The sequence below is a fragment of the Helicoverpa zea genome, chromosome 3 (assembly GCF_022581195.2).
Source record: "Helicoverpa zea isolate HzStark_Cry1AcR chromosome 3, ilHelZeax1.1, whole genome shotgun sequence".
Taxonomy (NCBI): domain Eukaryota; kingdom Metazoa; phylum Arthropoda; class Insecta; order Lepidoptera; family Noctuidae; genus Helicoverpa; species Helicoverpa zea.
In genome coordinates, this window is record NC_061454.1 from 9,485,923 (window position 1) to 9,499,846 (window position 13,924).

General features: G+C 36.1%; 2 protein-coding genes across 4 annotated transcripts in view; one reads left to right on the forward strand and one right to left on the reverse strand.

Annotated features, from left to right (window-relative positions):
• Positions 1-13,924, reverse strand: part of LOC124645649 — a 114,360-nt gene that overhangs the window by 76,798 nt on the left and 23,638 nt on the right. The gene's annotated exons all lie outside the window — the stretch shown is intronic.
• LOC124645743 lies at positions 2,417-9,191 on the forward strand. The gene is made up of 22 exons (XM_047185619.1): positions 2,417-2,429; positions 2,527-3,051; positions 3,187-3,210; positions 3,293-3,349; positions 4,033-4,047; positions 4,127-4,195; positions 4,788-4,820; positions 4,907-5,026; positions 5,099-5,143; positions 5,222-5,503; positions 5,684-5,737; positions 5,897-5,950; positions 6,030-6,074; positions 6,199-6,333; positions 6,749-6,811; positions 7,190-7,228; positions 7,303-7,341; positions 7,428-7,496; positions 7,591-7,619; positions 7,918-7,998; positions 8,378-8,416; positions 8,946-9,191. Exons 1-22 carry the CDS (start codon positions 2,417-2,419, stop codon positions 9,015-9,017), a joined length of 1,902 nt encoding a protein of 633 aa, XP_047041575.1. The 3' UTR covers positions 9,018-9,191.

Consider the following 13,924-nt stretch of genomic DNA (forward strand, 5'->3'; position numbering starts at 1 on the left):
TTTTCACATGGCTCTAAAATCGGTGGCAAATTTAATACAGTCAACAGACCTGGGCCCCGATTCTCCTAAGTTAATAATGTCAAAATCGAATAGAAAACGAATCGCAATATGATCCCAATAGCAGTTTTAACCATATCGGGCATTCTCCTACTAATAAAAGACCAATCGTATTCGATTGACATTTGATTGGTGTGCGATTGGTTTGCTATTTTGGTGTATACGGTAGTTTGCTCTACAATCATATTGCAATCGTAAATCATTTGCAGACAGAATGATTCTTTATGAATGACAGAAAAGGATAAAAACGTTTATTCCAAAGAAAAAATAGCGGAATGCCACATACGCTTCAATCGTAATCGAGTCGTGATTGGATCGCAGTCGAATGTGAATCGTATGTTGCTTAAGTAAAATTAGGAGAATCGGGCCCCTGCAAACACCGACTGGAGACAAGTGAAATTATTTTGTCCCATTTCGTGTTTTGTGTTGAAGGTACTTTGCAGATCTTCAACATTGGGACGTACTCCTGTAAATAGCAAAGAACTATTATGTTTGTTACTTCATGTTTTTAATGTGGTAATGGAGTGCCATGCGGAAGCTAGTAAATCACATACATTTCATGGTCATTGCATTTCTATCAAATGTATACGCATGGGCAGCTATTTTTAATAGTTCAGAACATTTTCATTACCGACAGCCAATTTATACTGGAAAGTAATATGACGTGAATTAAGATGTCCAGCTTCTTTTATTTTGTATTCATAATTACAGTCTTGGATTTGGTAAGTAATTTTTGTATCAACTAATTTATGTTTCATTTTCTAAGTAAAGTTATCTCTGTCAGTCTCTCTAATCACTATCAGCGTGTTGAAATTCCAAGTGTAACTGGGCACCACAGGGTAGTATCCTTGGACCGTTTTTATTCCTAGGCTATGAACGGCCTACCAGACTCGACTAATTACAAATAAACTCAATAACTACACCCTGAGAGATAGAGCCACTGGTGAGACACTCCCATAGTAAAAATACTTACGAAACAAATATTAATAACTAGCTTCTGCCAGCGGTTTCACCCGCATCCCGTGGGAACCTCTGCACGAACCCGGATAAAAAGTAGCCTATAGCCTTCCTCGATAAATGGGCTATCTAACACCGAAAGAATTGTTCAAATCGGACCAGTAGTTCCTGAGATTAGCGCGTTCAAACAAACAAACAAACTCTTCAGCTTTATAATATTAGTATAGATAAATCGACAACGAGACTAGATAATAAAAACTTAATATAAGTGTATATAAAACAAATGTAATTCAATTTCAAACCCATGACAGCACCTAAATTCCTCCTAATGTGACAAAAAAAACACATTTGAGATTGCAACACACAGCAACAAAAAACCATCATGCATGGCGGTAGGGTGAATACTATACGCGGGCAGTTTGAATGTTTATTTGTCTTCATATTGTGAAATCCATGGTTTACTGACACTTTTTTGGTCACGTGGTATATAAATTAGCGACACGCCATACTGAAAGTCAATAAAACTCATTGATAAATAACAAATTATTACAAGAAAAGTACAATTTAAGCATTTTTATAAGTATTTTTCCCAAATTCCTTAGACTATTCTTGATTTTTCGAAGTACTGTACATATAGTGGGCCGGATTTGAAACATCTCCTTTATACTGTACTAGCTTCCGCCCGCGACTTCGCCCGCGTAGAGTTCGGTTATATCGCGTTTCCAAGAGAATTCTTGAAAAGTCCGGGATACAAACTATCCTATGTTCTTTCTCAAGGTCAACTCTATCACTGTACCAAATTTTATTAAAATCAGTTCAGTGATTTAGACGTGAAAGCGTAACAGACAGACAGAGTTACTTTCGCATTCATAATATTATATAGTAGTATGTAAGAATTAATAATAAATCCTTCTCCTTGTGAGAGGAGGCTTACGCCCAGCGGTGGGACGATAACAGGGTTGTGAAGTAACTTATAAATAAATGTTACTCTACCAAAGACTTTCTGGATGCCAAGGACATTTCAGATTATAAGCATAATATTTGTACAACGATTCTGAATTGCTTGATTGAACGGCTGTCATTGAACATCCTTGGCAGTCGTTACGGGTAGTCAGAAGCCAGTAAGTCTGACACCAGTCTAACCAAGGGGTATCGGGTTGCCCGGGTAACTGGGTTGAGGAGGTCAGATAGGCAGTCGCTTCTTGTAAAGCACTGGTACTCAGCTGAATCCGGTTAGACTGGAAGCCGACCCCAACATGATTGGGAAAAAGGCTCGGAGGATGATGATGATTTGTACAACGATTCGGTAGAATGTATGAGACTACTTATCGTAAAACACCTATTGTTACTACTTTCTAACAATTTATTTTTCTTTATTTATTTCTTTATACGTATAAAGAAAATGCTGATTGCAGGTTAGGGCACACTCGAGCATTACTACAGGTAATATTTTCTGTCTTTCCTCTTAATTTTGACAATATGAAACCCTTTAAAAAGTAAAATGATTATTAGGAACCTTACAAAAAGCACATGAAGTAGTAAAAAAACAGAGGCAAGGACGACACGCAGAAAATTATGATGATGTAGAAGATGGAAGCGGTGATGAAAATGCAATAGAAGGCAGTGGAGATAATGATGAAAACACCCTCGAAAACGAAGAAAGTGGTGATGAAAATGCAGAAGATGTCAGTAGAGATAACAAAGATCCCGCCGAATACAGTGAAAATGTTGATGGAAATAAGGAAAAATCCCTCAAAAACGATGAAAGCGGTGATGAATATGCAGCAGAAAGCAGTGCAGCTAATGGAAATGATGATGAATGTGGTGCAGAATCCGCCGAAAACGATGAAATTGTGGAAGAATCCAACGAAGACTATTATCAAATGTCAATGAATAAGGATGAATATACTGAAGCAGCAGCCCAAAATGATGAAAAAAGCGTCGAACTAGATTTGAAAAAGTGCTGGGATCTTATTAATGGGACAGGAAAGGGTCCAAAAGACAAAGAGCCTGATTCCAGTGAGAGTGGTAAGAAAAGTAAGTATAAAAAGTAAATCAAATACTCCTCTTAATCGCTGTCTGATCATTTAAGTTTTAGTACTTAAAATCGTTTGCTAAGGTTTACCTCTGTTCATCATGTTAACGTATATTCAATTAATTTCATTTTTTTAGGCAAAACAAGAGCCTTACAGTCAGGTAACATTGTTTTCTCGTTATTATATGATAGTTTAATAAAACTTTCGAACAACTTACTGACGACGTGATCTGTTAAAAACAGGTGATACTTTCACACCATACGAGATGTTGCCAATTACAACTAAGTTGCTTAAAAAAGGTACATGTAATTTTTATTATTGTAAGTATTTTTGGTGCTTCTAAATGCACAAAAAATCAGCTAAAGTGATTTTAAATATGCAGCTTACCTTTACCAAAATGATGTAGAAAGCGCGTTACGTACGTTAGGTATGTTTATATACTGGTTAATATGTGTCGATTAGCGAAAAATATACGTAAAAATAAAATATAATAATAGCTAAATATAATAAAAATGTGCGGGAATTAGAACACCATATATAAGAGTCAGTCATTACAAACAACGGAAAGTAACAGCTGTCAACTGGTCAAAACATTCGATACTCTGCTTTAACTCTGCTTAAATTGAAAATGACTACGAAATGTAAATGAGTACGTAATGTATGAAAACGAAAAATGACTCCTGTGCCTAAACCACTGAATGGATTAAGTTATTTTTTTTTTACAATTCGCCATAGAATTTCATAAAGTATATGTGATAGGATTTAATGTGATTGGGTACGACACACCCGTAAAAAAATTAACCTAATCATAACATCATGTGTACAGCAGAGATAAAGTTAGGAGTATCGAATGTTTTGATTAGTTGACAGCTGTCAGTTTGCTCTCAGTTGGCTCCTTATATGAGAACAGCCACCATGAGCAAAATGATATTATAATATGGTTATCAACGGTATAATTAATATCATTTATTTATTTTTGCAGTGGATAATCCAGGGGGTAAGAGCTATTGAAGAGTATCTGTGTTTTATTCTATAATTGAGTGCTAATTTTACCATAATTTTGTTTACGGATACAGAGGGCAAAGGAATTGTGAGTTCAGCGAAAAGTCCAGAAGAATTGGCGGATAAGCTGTTTGCATCTTATTGTATGTGTTTACTTATTTATTTTGTTCCCGACGCTTAGGGTGCGTCCACATCTGGCGAATGCGCCGCGAATGCGCAGCACGCGAGCCGATCGCGAGCTGTCCGCGAGCTGCGCGCGTGCATTTTTGTTCGTGCGCCGCTTCTGCGCCGCCCGCGCGCAGCTCGCGCGCGACCTAAGCGCCGCACGCGAGCGGCGCGCAGGCGGCGCGCGACGTCTGCCATCTTCGATAGTACTGAGCCAATATACGGAACTGTAAGGGCGAGAACTGATTGCGCGCAGATCGCGCGCCGCTCGCGCGCTCTTTACGAGCCTTGCGTGAGTTGCGCTAAAGAGGCGCACCGAACTATTGCAGTGACTGCACGCGCGCAGCTCGCGGACAGCTCGCGATCGGCTCGCGTGCTGCGCATTCGCGGCGCATTCGCCAGATGTGGACGCACCCTAACAATTAATTTAACTAGTGAATTGAACAGTTGCAATTGATAATCGTTTTAAAATAGGTAATAATACTTCCAATCTGTGCACCGTTTTATAGCCGAAGATGTTCTGGTAATTATTTATTTTAGTTTTAACTTTATCAATTTTACTGTCTACAGTTCTGACGACGAAAAGAATCGTTTATTTGACCGGTAATTTGACTTCATATTCCCTTTTGTTATTGCGCTATGTTACGTAGAAAAGTAAGCGACGAAGTAATGTCATTAAATTATTGTAGAACTGGACCTGCCGGGCTTGGATGCACTACAAGCCCTGGCTCTCGAAGGCGAAGTCGTGGCTGAGAGGTCTCTAAAGGAGTCAATTACAGAAGCACCAGCGCAAGTACTAAATATCAGAGGTTGGTAAAATAATCGTAAAGAGTTATTTTTTAGGCCTGCGACCATATGTTATTACCTTACATATGTTTCAGGCCAATTTGTAGGAGTAGACCAACCTAATAGATGTCATTATAAACGTAAGTAATATGATAATTAACGATCCTGCTTTCACATCTTATTCCTACATTATGTAAATAATTTTTCTATTCTTTCAGTGGTTTCTAAAAAAGTTACTCGTAACGATACTCGTAATGATACTCGTAACGATACTCGTACGAATGGAAGTTTAAGAAGTGGCAGAACTAAGCCATTTAATAAAATATTAAAACTAGAAAAGAAAATGAGACCAAACAGACATTTGGTTGTTCATTATTCTCGTAAAACGAATAAAGAAAAACAGGATTTAGATAATAAAGATGTTAAGAAACAGGGCAGTGAAAAGAAAAAGTTAAACAAAATTGCTCGCCACAAAAACAATATGGCAAAGTGTAAGACAGGTGAGTATAATTTTATCGATTACCTTATTAAAAAAAAAAAACTACTGCCATTACTATTCTTATTTAGATATCCTGCAATGGTAATGGCTATATCGGAATGCTATTATAGCTATATACATGCACAATTGCTCTTAACTAAATCGCAATTGTATTAATCACAATAACTGATTGATGGTACAGGTAGAAAGGGAAAATCAAAGGTGAACCGTAAACTTCGCAAAAAGAATAGAAATGGTAAGTTCCGACACATTTTATTTACCTAACCATTTTTAAAGGGGCTACTTACAACATTCGTCCCAAAACCAAAATCTATCGTAACGAAAGACGTATATGACTTCGGTTTATAACGCAGTAAGTAGATCGCAATATTGATCAGCATACTTTTGTCTTCAGTGAAAAGAAACAAGAAATTGAAACAGAAGCAAAGACGAGGAAAAAAGAGAAACAGTGCGTATCTTGTAGTAGTTACATTATTGTTTCAAAATTACAGTTGAAAATATAATAAGCTTTATTATTTTGTATACAGGAGCTAATCTATCAAGACAAAACCGTTCAAAGAATACAATAAAACGTATGTAAAAGAACTTATTTATAAAGCATAGTACCGGCCGTTGAGCTATCTTGTAAGCCTTGTTTCATCGGGTCGAGTAGAGAACTTGCCGTGTGTTTGGGGAATTAAGATTTGTGCATTCCAGGTGGTGGTGTCGTAACTACAACGTTGAAACCAGTGTGCACATGGCGCTATATCTGCAAGGAGCCAGGCAACTTGGATAGCTGTCGGCTACACACCTCGTGCCTAACTGAAAACAGCAACATCGCCAAAATTGACAGTAAGATACATGAATACCTACTCATTAAAATCAACTACCGTGGTTAACTTTTAACAGAAAGGTACCCTTTTTAAACGTTGCGTAGGAAATAAAGAAGCAATATCAGTTTATAATATTGATAGCAAGCTCAATTTTTTTACTAACCCGATGAATAGTTTAAGTTTTTTATCGCAAGCAACCATGATTGTGTGTAAGAGCTCACACTAAAAAAGTTTAGTTTTAACTATTCACAGCGGTAACGAATGTCGCGTAGATAAATCTGAATGGGCTCTTGCATATTATGCAAAGTTTTCATCTTCTATTAAGAGTCTGCGAGCAAAGGTTGACTAATGATAGCCATTAACATTATACACAAAGAGATTGCATTCCGTTAAGAATTAAAATGGATACATTAATTTTGGTTTTTGGTTTGCAGATGAATATCCGGACCACAAAGGGAAAGAATATAACCAGATAGTAACGAATTTTAGAAAAATGCGTGAGTACAGTACAAATTGTAAGAGAGAGTTGTATCGATTTTGTACAATTCAGTAAGCGCGTTCCTATATTATCCTCGTTACCATGAACCTTGCATATTTCCGGGATAAAAATAGCCTATATCACTTGAGGAAAATGTAGCTTATTCTACCAATGGAAAGTTTCAGGATAATTAGATATTGATGATTATTTTCGGAGGTTAAGATGAGTTTCTACTTCCTTATAAACAATGTGAGAAAAGAAATAAAAGAATTTCATGAAAATCTAAGATTTTATTAATGGAAATGAATTATTGCGAACATAAGCTGAGTATAATTTTAAAACCCTTTTTAATTGAACTGTGTTCCCAGAAGCGATTTAAAGACTTTTTTTTCAACAGTGGGCATTACAGCATTGGATGAGGAAGTTGAAAAAATAAGTGAGTAATTTCTAAATTTAGATTGTTTGTGTATATTTTTGTTATATTAAATTTAAATTCGTTTTTTTTTATAGTTGAACAACATGTGCTTCTAGTGAAACCAGAAAACATAAGTGAGTGTGTGTTTTGTGAGTCCACTAAGAACAGCCAGTATTTCAGGAGACATGTGGATTTCATTTGATCATATATTTTATTGCAGACGGAATTGAAAAGATTGAAACCCTTGAACAGTATTTCAATAATATCATGATAGCTCAGCATCACACAAGTGAGTTTTAATTGGTCTATGCTAATACTGTAAGTAGGTAATGATTCTTATTTATCAGTTAGAATTTTTTAATTACATAATATGTATTTTGCAGCTCCTGCCTACACAGGCGATACAACTAAGGTAAACTAGTTTATGGGTGACACATGACGAATCTCGTATACCTAATATGTAACTACAATTTGCTTGTTATATATGTTGTTATATATTGGTGTTTGTGGTTGTTATATATTGGTGCTACAATTTGCTTGTTATATATGAGTATTAATAAAGTTTCTGTTGCTTCTTTTCGGAGCATGTAGAATGAAATTATGAAGATCAATACAAATAACCGCCTTCATTTTACTACGAAAACGCACACCAAACAATCGGTTAGCATTACTAATCTTAATGCAATCTCATATTCTTCATTTCTTTGTAGGAGGAAAAGCGACATATATATACCTCTACTATGGAAAGACAACAGACAACACCACCCGTCGACGTCGTCTTGCCACAAATTGTAAGTATCAAACTTTAACTTGACTGATGCTGCTTTAGGCGTAGCGACTAATGTTTATGCTTTCTAAAGACCCCGAAGCTCTCATTGTGATCGTAGCCTAAGAATGTCCACTGCTGGACAAAGGCCTCCCCCAAGCTTTGAGGAGTTGCCCAGACTATTATCAGAGAATATTTAGCTTCGGAGGTATTGCGCCTCATCTCCGATCAAGGCAATTATATAACACTTCTGGGTGCTGCACCTTATACAGCTTTCATGCTTATAATATGTACTTAAAATATATATTAAGCTTAGAAGTTAAGGAAACATTGAAAATGTTAATACATAGATATAGTATAACTTGCTATGTTCTGTAATGTAAGCTGTTGATTGTCGCACACAGTACACTTTGGAGCCCATGAGTGAAGACACAAATTATGAGGTAAGAATTATAATAATTACATGATCATATTACAATATTGCGATATATGTATACAATGTAAGTAAATTACGATTAACGTACCTAGTTGATATGTGATGTGGATAAATAGTTTTAACACCAATTTCACGTTGTTTTTGCAAGTTTGGAATCATTTGTATAAAAGGTCGGACTATTGTTTTGACTTTTCTTCTATAGGAGTCAAAATTAAAATAAAATTTAAAAAAGCGGATTATTGAGAGCGGAGGTTAAACCACAACTCTATTTTAAAAAGATACTAGCCGTTTTCCCGCGGTTTCACCCGCGTCCCGTGGGAGCTACTGCCCGCACCGGGATAAAATATAGCCTATGTTACTCGCAGATAATATAGCTTTCTAATGGTGAAAGAATATTTAAAATCGATCCAGTCCTTTTTGATTTATCCATTACAACCAAACAAACAAACAAACAAACAAACAAAGTTTTCCTCTTTATAATATTAGTATAGACAATGTACTTCTCTAATATCCTATGTTTATATATTCTTATTTAGGGTGCACTTAAAACCGGAAACAATAAAAAAGTAAGAATATTCATGATTATTATATTTATGAAAATGGACTAAGGAGACATATCAAACAAAAAAAAAATGGTAGATCTCTGTGTTTTGTAAAACAAATGATTTAGATACATGCTTGCTTTATCAGAATGGTTAAAATACCAGGTACTTATGTCCTTTTGCATTCCCTGGTCCTGTATTTCTCATGATTGAATAGGTCTGTTTAGATCACAGAGTACTTTTATTTTTCAGGCTAGACGCACAACTGAAGGAAAATTAAGAGTAGGGCCAAAATCTACTCCGCCTACTAGTAGCCTGCTACTAGTATCAAAGGTGACAAAGAAAATTCATTAAAATATATTTTACGAAGATGGAGGTTTAATTTAAGGCATAGATCATGCAGACATCTTTATAATTTAACTTTCGAACGACAAGAAAGTTCACTTCTCTTATTCAACGTAAGTTCCAAAGATACAATGACAGATAAATGTTCTTAGTGGATTTATTATTTAAGTCGACATACGTATAACATAATTTATCAAAGGTCAATAAAGGTAGAAGGTCACACGCGCCCGCTACGGCTGCCAGTACCGACTCTCTGAAGTCGGACAAGGCCAAGGTACACGGGACGCTCCAGATGTCGGATATCAATGACAACGCTCACAGCTTCCGTTCAGCCTGTTCAATATGCTTTTATGTCTCTTTATAGAATGAAGGCTTTGAATATCTTAAACTATTGTGAAGCTGTTGGACACTTTATATCTTTAGTATACTTTTTATCACAAGATTTACCTAGGTATTTAATCTTCAGTGCATCGCATCTAAACTTTGTAATTTTGAGAAAAAAAAAAACAAAAATAGAATCGAAAAGGTTAATTTGGATGCAATTATAGGTACCTACTGTATGTTCAAATTACATGCGTAACATAGCGAGTTTGTCTTAAATAAGATTATAATGATCTTGATATTTACATTGATGTATCAATATTTATTTATTCGCATAGTAATGTGGATACCGATACATAACAAGTTCATTACAACAAATGAGAAAGCAATAGGCTCTTTTGAATTTCAAATGAATGGACGTAATCCATATTTACAGTTGAGGAAGATACCTAAAGCGAGATAGATTAAGAGGTTTGTTCGTCGAAATCTTAACAGTTTTTAATTTGTCGATATTCGGTTTAGAAGTACGCATTTTCTAATCGTGTATTTTGGGAATAACGCGCACAATTTGAAAATTCGCCGGTGATGAAGCTAGCATACCAAACTGCGCCAAACTCGGTTCAGCCGTTTTAAACTAAGAGCTTACCATACCAGATTGCATTCACATTTATTTCTGCTACATATAATTAAGAAATCAATATTTTCAATTATTTGTCATTGGAGTATCGAATGTGTGATGTACGAGTAGTATTTGTATTGCAGTGAGTGAAAGTCCAGCGCAAGGCGAGTTGTATTGTGTACCGTGACCTTTAAACTCACTAGCCTGTCGTGTCGTGTAGGTGTTGTGACTAGAGTTGCACCAATGACTTTCAAATGTCGATAGATCTGTTGACTAGAGCAATTCATACCTATACATATAGGTACCTCTACGTAACAAAGGTGTTTGTAGTGAAGTTCTGATGTTTGAAATATGAAGTAATTATAATAGTAGATATTTTGTAAGAAGAATGATCTAATGTTGGCCTAGATGTGTGTTCCATTTTAAATTCAATACTAATTACAAGTTTTAACTTCCATTGATGGAAAGGGCACATTTCGATGGAGATGTTAAGTACATTGCTTACCGTACTTATTTCAAAGAAGTCTGTATTCATATCGGACTTAGAATCATCTCAACACTTCAACAAAAGTACACAACATGCATATTAATCACTATCAAAATGTAGGTTTCGCAAAAGCTCGATTATGCAAATGTGCACTCGTGACATCAGTATTATGCATACAGTTTCTAAACGATGTTTAGAAATAAATATTATTTTACGCCTTCATCCTAAGCGTGAGATCGGTGGTTGCAGTTAGTTGCATTGCAACTAATTTCAAACACAATTAGGATTCGAAACTAAATAGTTATTTAGTCTTGTAATAACAGTTCAGGAAGGCTGCTTCCAAAACAACAAACACGTAGTAGATCCCAAATAAGCTTACAAGTTACAGTCAGGGAGGTGGAACAACTACGTTGTCTGAATATTTGAAAGGCTGACATTTCAATTTGACTTTGTTACGCTCGGTTACAAGCGGCTGGTGAAACAGCGAGCGAGTTTTGATCGCTCCAAGCTTGCATGTGACAGCGCAACTCTTAAACCTAATATTGGGTCGTACACTGATGGCAGTTTCCAAACCAATTAGTTAATAAATTCACGGACATTTAACAGAGAAGCTTCCAGTGCCGGTAGTAGATTCTTCCGATCCTTTCAATCCATGGTTAAGTGACAATCAATCTCCGGCTAAAACGAACGACTTGACGTGCTTCAGTCAGCACGTCAAATCGTTAATAACGACCTGGTAAGTCTTCGACTATCTGTGTTTTCCATAAGCCGAAACCTGAAACTCTGAAATAGGATATCGTATTGTCCAGTAACTAGGTTACAGACAGATAGGTATATTGTTGCTATGTGCACAATAGTCACAATACAATACTGGGATACTAAGACTGAATTCGGTTTATACGGGCACAGCCAGAGTGAGATAGAGACAATCAATCAAGAATGTAGGAATAGAGTTATTCCTCAAGAAACAGCGTATAGCTTGACAAATAAAACAGTTGTCAAGCAATTTACGTGTGCGGTACAACGAACTACATTAACATATATCATTACATTTGAAATCGGCTGTCCATCAGCCCGATCATTCCTTGTTTGGAAAAGAAAGGCCTTCGCTTTTTATAGAGTAGCTACAGCAAAGACTCGTGCACCTCGAGCAGATCAAACTCACGTAGTATGTAGGTACCTACCTATTGTACCTGTATCAAAAAAATAATCCCACCTGAACGTCGACACGTACACAAATTGTCTGGCCATTGTAAACGTAAACGACGCACCCGTTTAATTACAGCTTTTATTTCCGTTTATATTATTTTTGTTTGCCGTGTAGGCGATGTTCGCACAATTATTTACATGCCAAATGGATGCAAAACACTAAACGTTTTCGCATTCCAGATATATATTTATTTTTACTGGAATTGTGTCAATTGAATTCGTTTAAATATGTTATTTCGTAGAAAACATCATACCTATATTTTAAGCTTCATGTAGGCACTTGGTGTGTACAGAATTAATTTAACAAGGATGGATTTAATAACGTTAACGTAAAAGAGAGAAGATTATGTCACTATTATCTTCTCATGAATTATGAGGTACTATATCTAAATGCTGATAGAGTAAACGTATCTATCACTGATGTAGGTCACGGCCAAACCATTCATTAAAAAGTGTTAAAAAAAAAACTTCAATATCCATTTTGCTGGCAAAGCACAGTGTGTTTGCGGAGTAATAACCTTACTAAAGTACTAACTAATGCATGTACGCTATTACATTATTACATCACCTAGCGTGTGTGGTCTCAGAGAAAATTATTTTCTTACATAAAAACCGCTTCTTACATACCTGTTTCTACTAAATTAGCAACATTGCATATTGAACAAACTGAAAATTACAGGTTCTCTTAAATAGCAGGTACTTAAACAGTAACAGATTGGTTTTCATAGTGTCAAACATAAACTTTGTGGTGAGTAAATATATTCCACAATTTATGTGTTACATCGTTAAAATATTAAATCGGAATGAATTTCAGAAATTGTCTATATTAATAGGTGTGCGGTGCGACAGGTGAGCACACCCAATTACATTTCGATCAGGGCAGTGCCGGCGGCGGCGCGTGCGGTCGCCCTAACCGGATTATTGGCCGGCGCGGCGGCAGGGCTGCGGCGCTGCGCGGGCGGCGCGGGGCCGACGACCTGCCGCCACCTCGCGTTATAATTCGATACAGATTCATCAACAACTTAACAACATTCACCTAGCCAAGCCTGAGTTAGATTACGCGAAGACCTTTGACCACTTAACTTTCGATCTGGTAGCTAAGATTAAATTAAAAATTTTTGTCGAAATGATAACACAATCAAATATACATAGTTTTTCATAGTTCATTTTAGTTTAGCTCGTGACAAAAAGAAAGTATTTTCGTGATCGTCAATATCAACAATCACCAGTTCACGTCACTGTGTGCCACAAAGAAAAGCAAGTAGAAAAAACTCGCTCCTGTCGCAGTTCAGAACAAAACAAACAAAAAATATTCAGCCAGCATGCATCGAGGCGGAAACTGATACAACGTAGACAAACATTGAAATGTGATACTTCTATGCGGTTCATATCGATGCGACCAAATGAAAAATGAACTCAAACACGTATTGTGGTGCCGACCATGATTGAATACGTTCAAAAAAGTAACGTAGTGGCAGCCATTTTAACGAATCCACTGAAATGGGAGTATATTAAATATTGATAAAAATATTTAGGTAATAATTAAGGGGGTTCGATTCGTAACTAAGCAACTTCAAAGGATTCCGATGACCCAAATATGTCAGTAAGTATATCAAAAGGTCGTAATCTGATTAGATCGTTGATTCACGACCCGATTTCTTTCGTATTCACAAGGCGTCTATTCAACTTTAATTCTTTTAGGGTTTCTCTAGCTAGTCTAATTATGTGAAGAGAAGTTAATTTTATTACCAACTTCGTTGTTTGTAAAGTAAAATATTCTGGAATATCGTTTTTGCTGAAGACTAATTCTTAATCAATCAAGTCATAGATCCTAAAATCTAAAATATTCCCGGTCTGACTCATAAACAAAATATGGATGTCCGGTTGACAGGAAATCTTTCCCTTAAAAAGATCTAGTACTACTAACAGTAGGTATAAATACAAGAAAAACCAATTAAATTCGTTACACGTTAATCTATTCTTGTAATATCT

Bases quoted from the DNA above. Each gene is read 5' to 3' on its own strand.
- LOC124645743 (XM_047185619.1), top strand. The intron at 3,211-3,292 runs GTAACATTGTTT...TGTTAAAAACAG, and splicing joins AACAAGAGCCTTACAGTCAG to GTGATACTTTCACACCATAC. The intron at 5,144-5,221 runs GTAAGTAATATG...CTATTCTTTCAG, and splicing joins TAATAGATGTCATTATAAAC to TGGTTTCTAAAAAAGTTACT.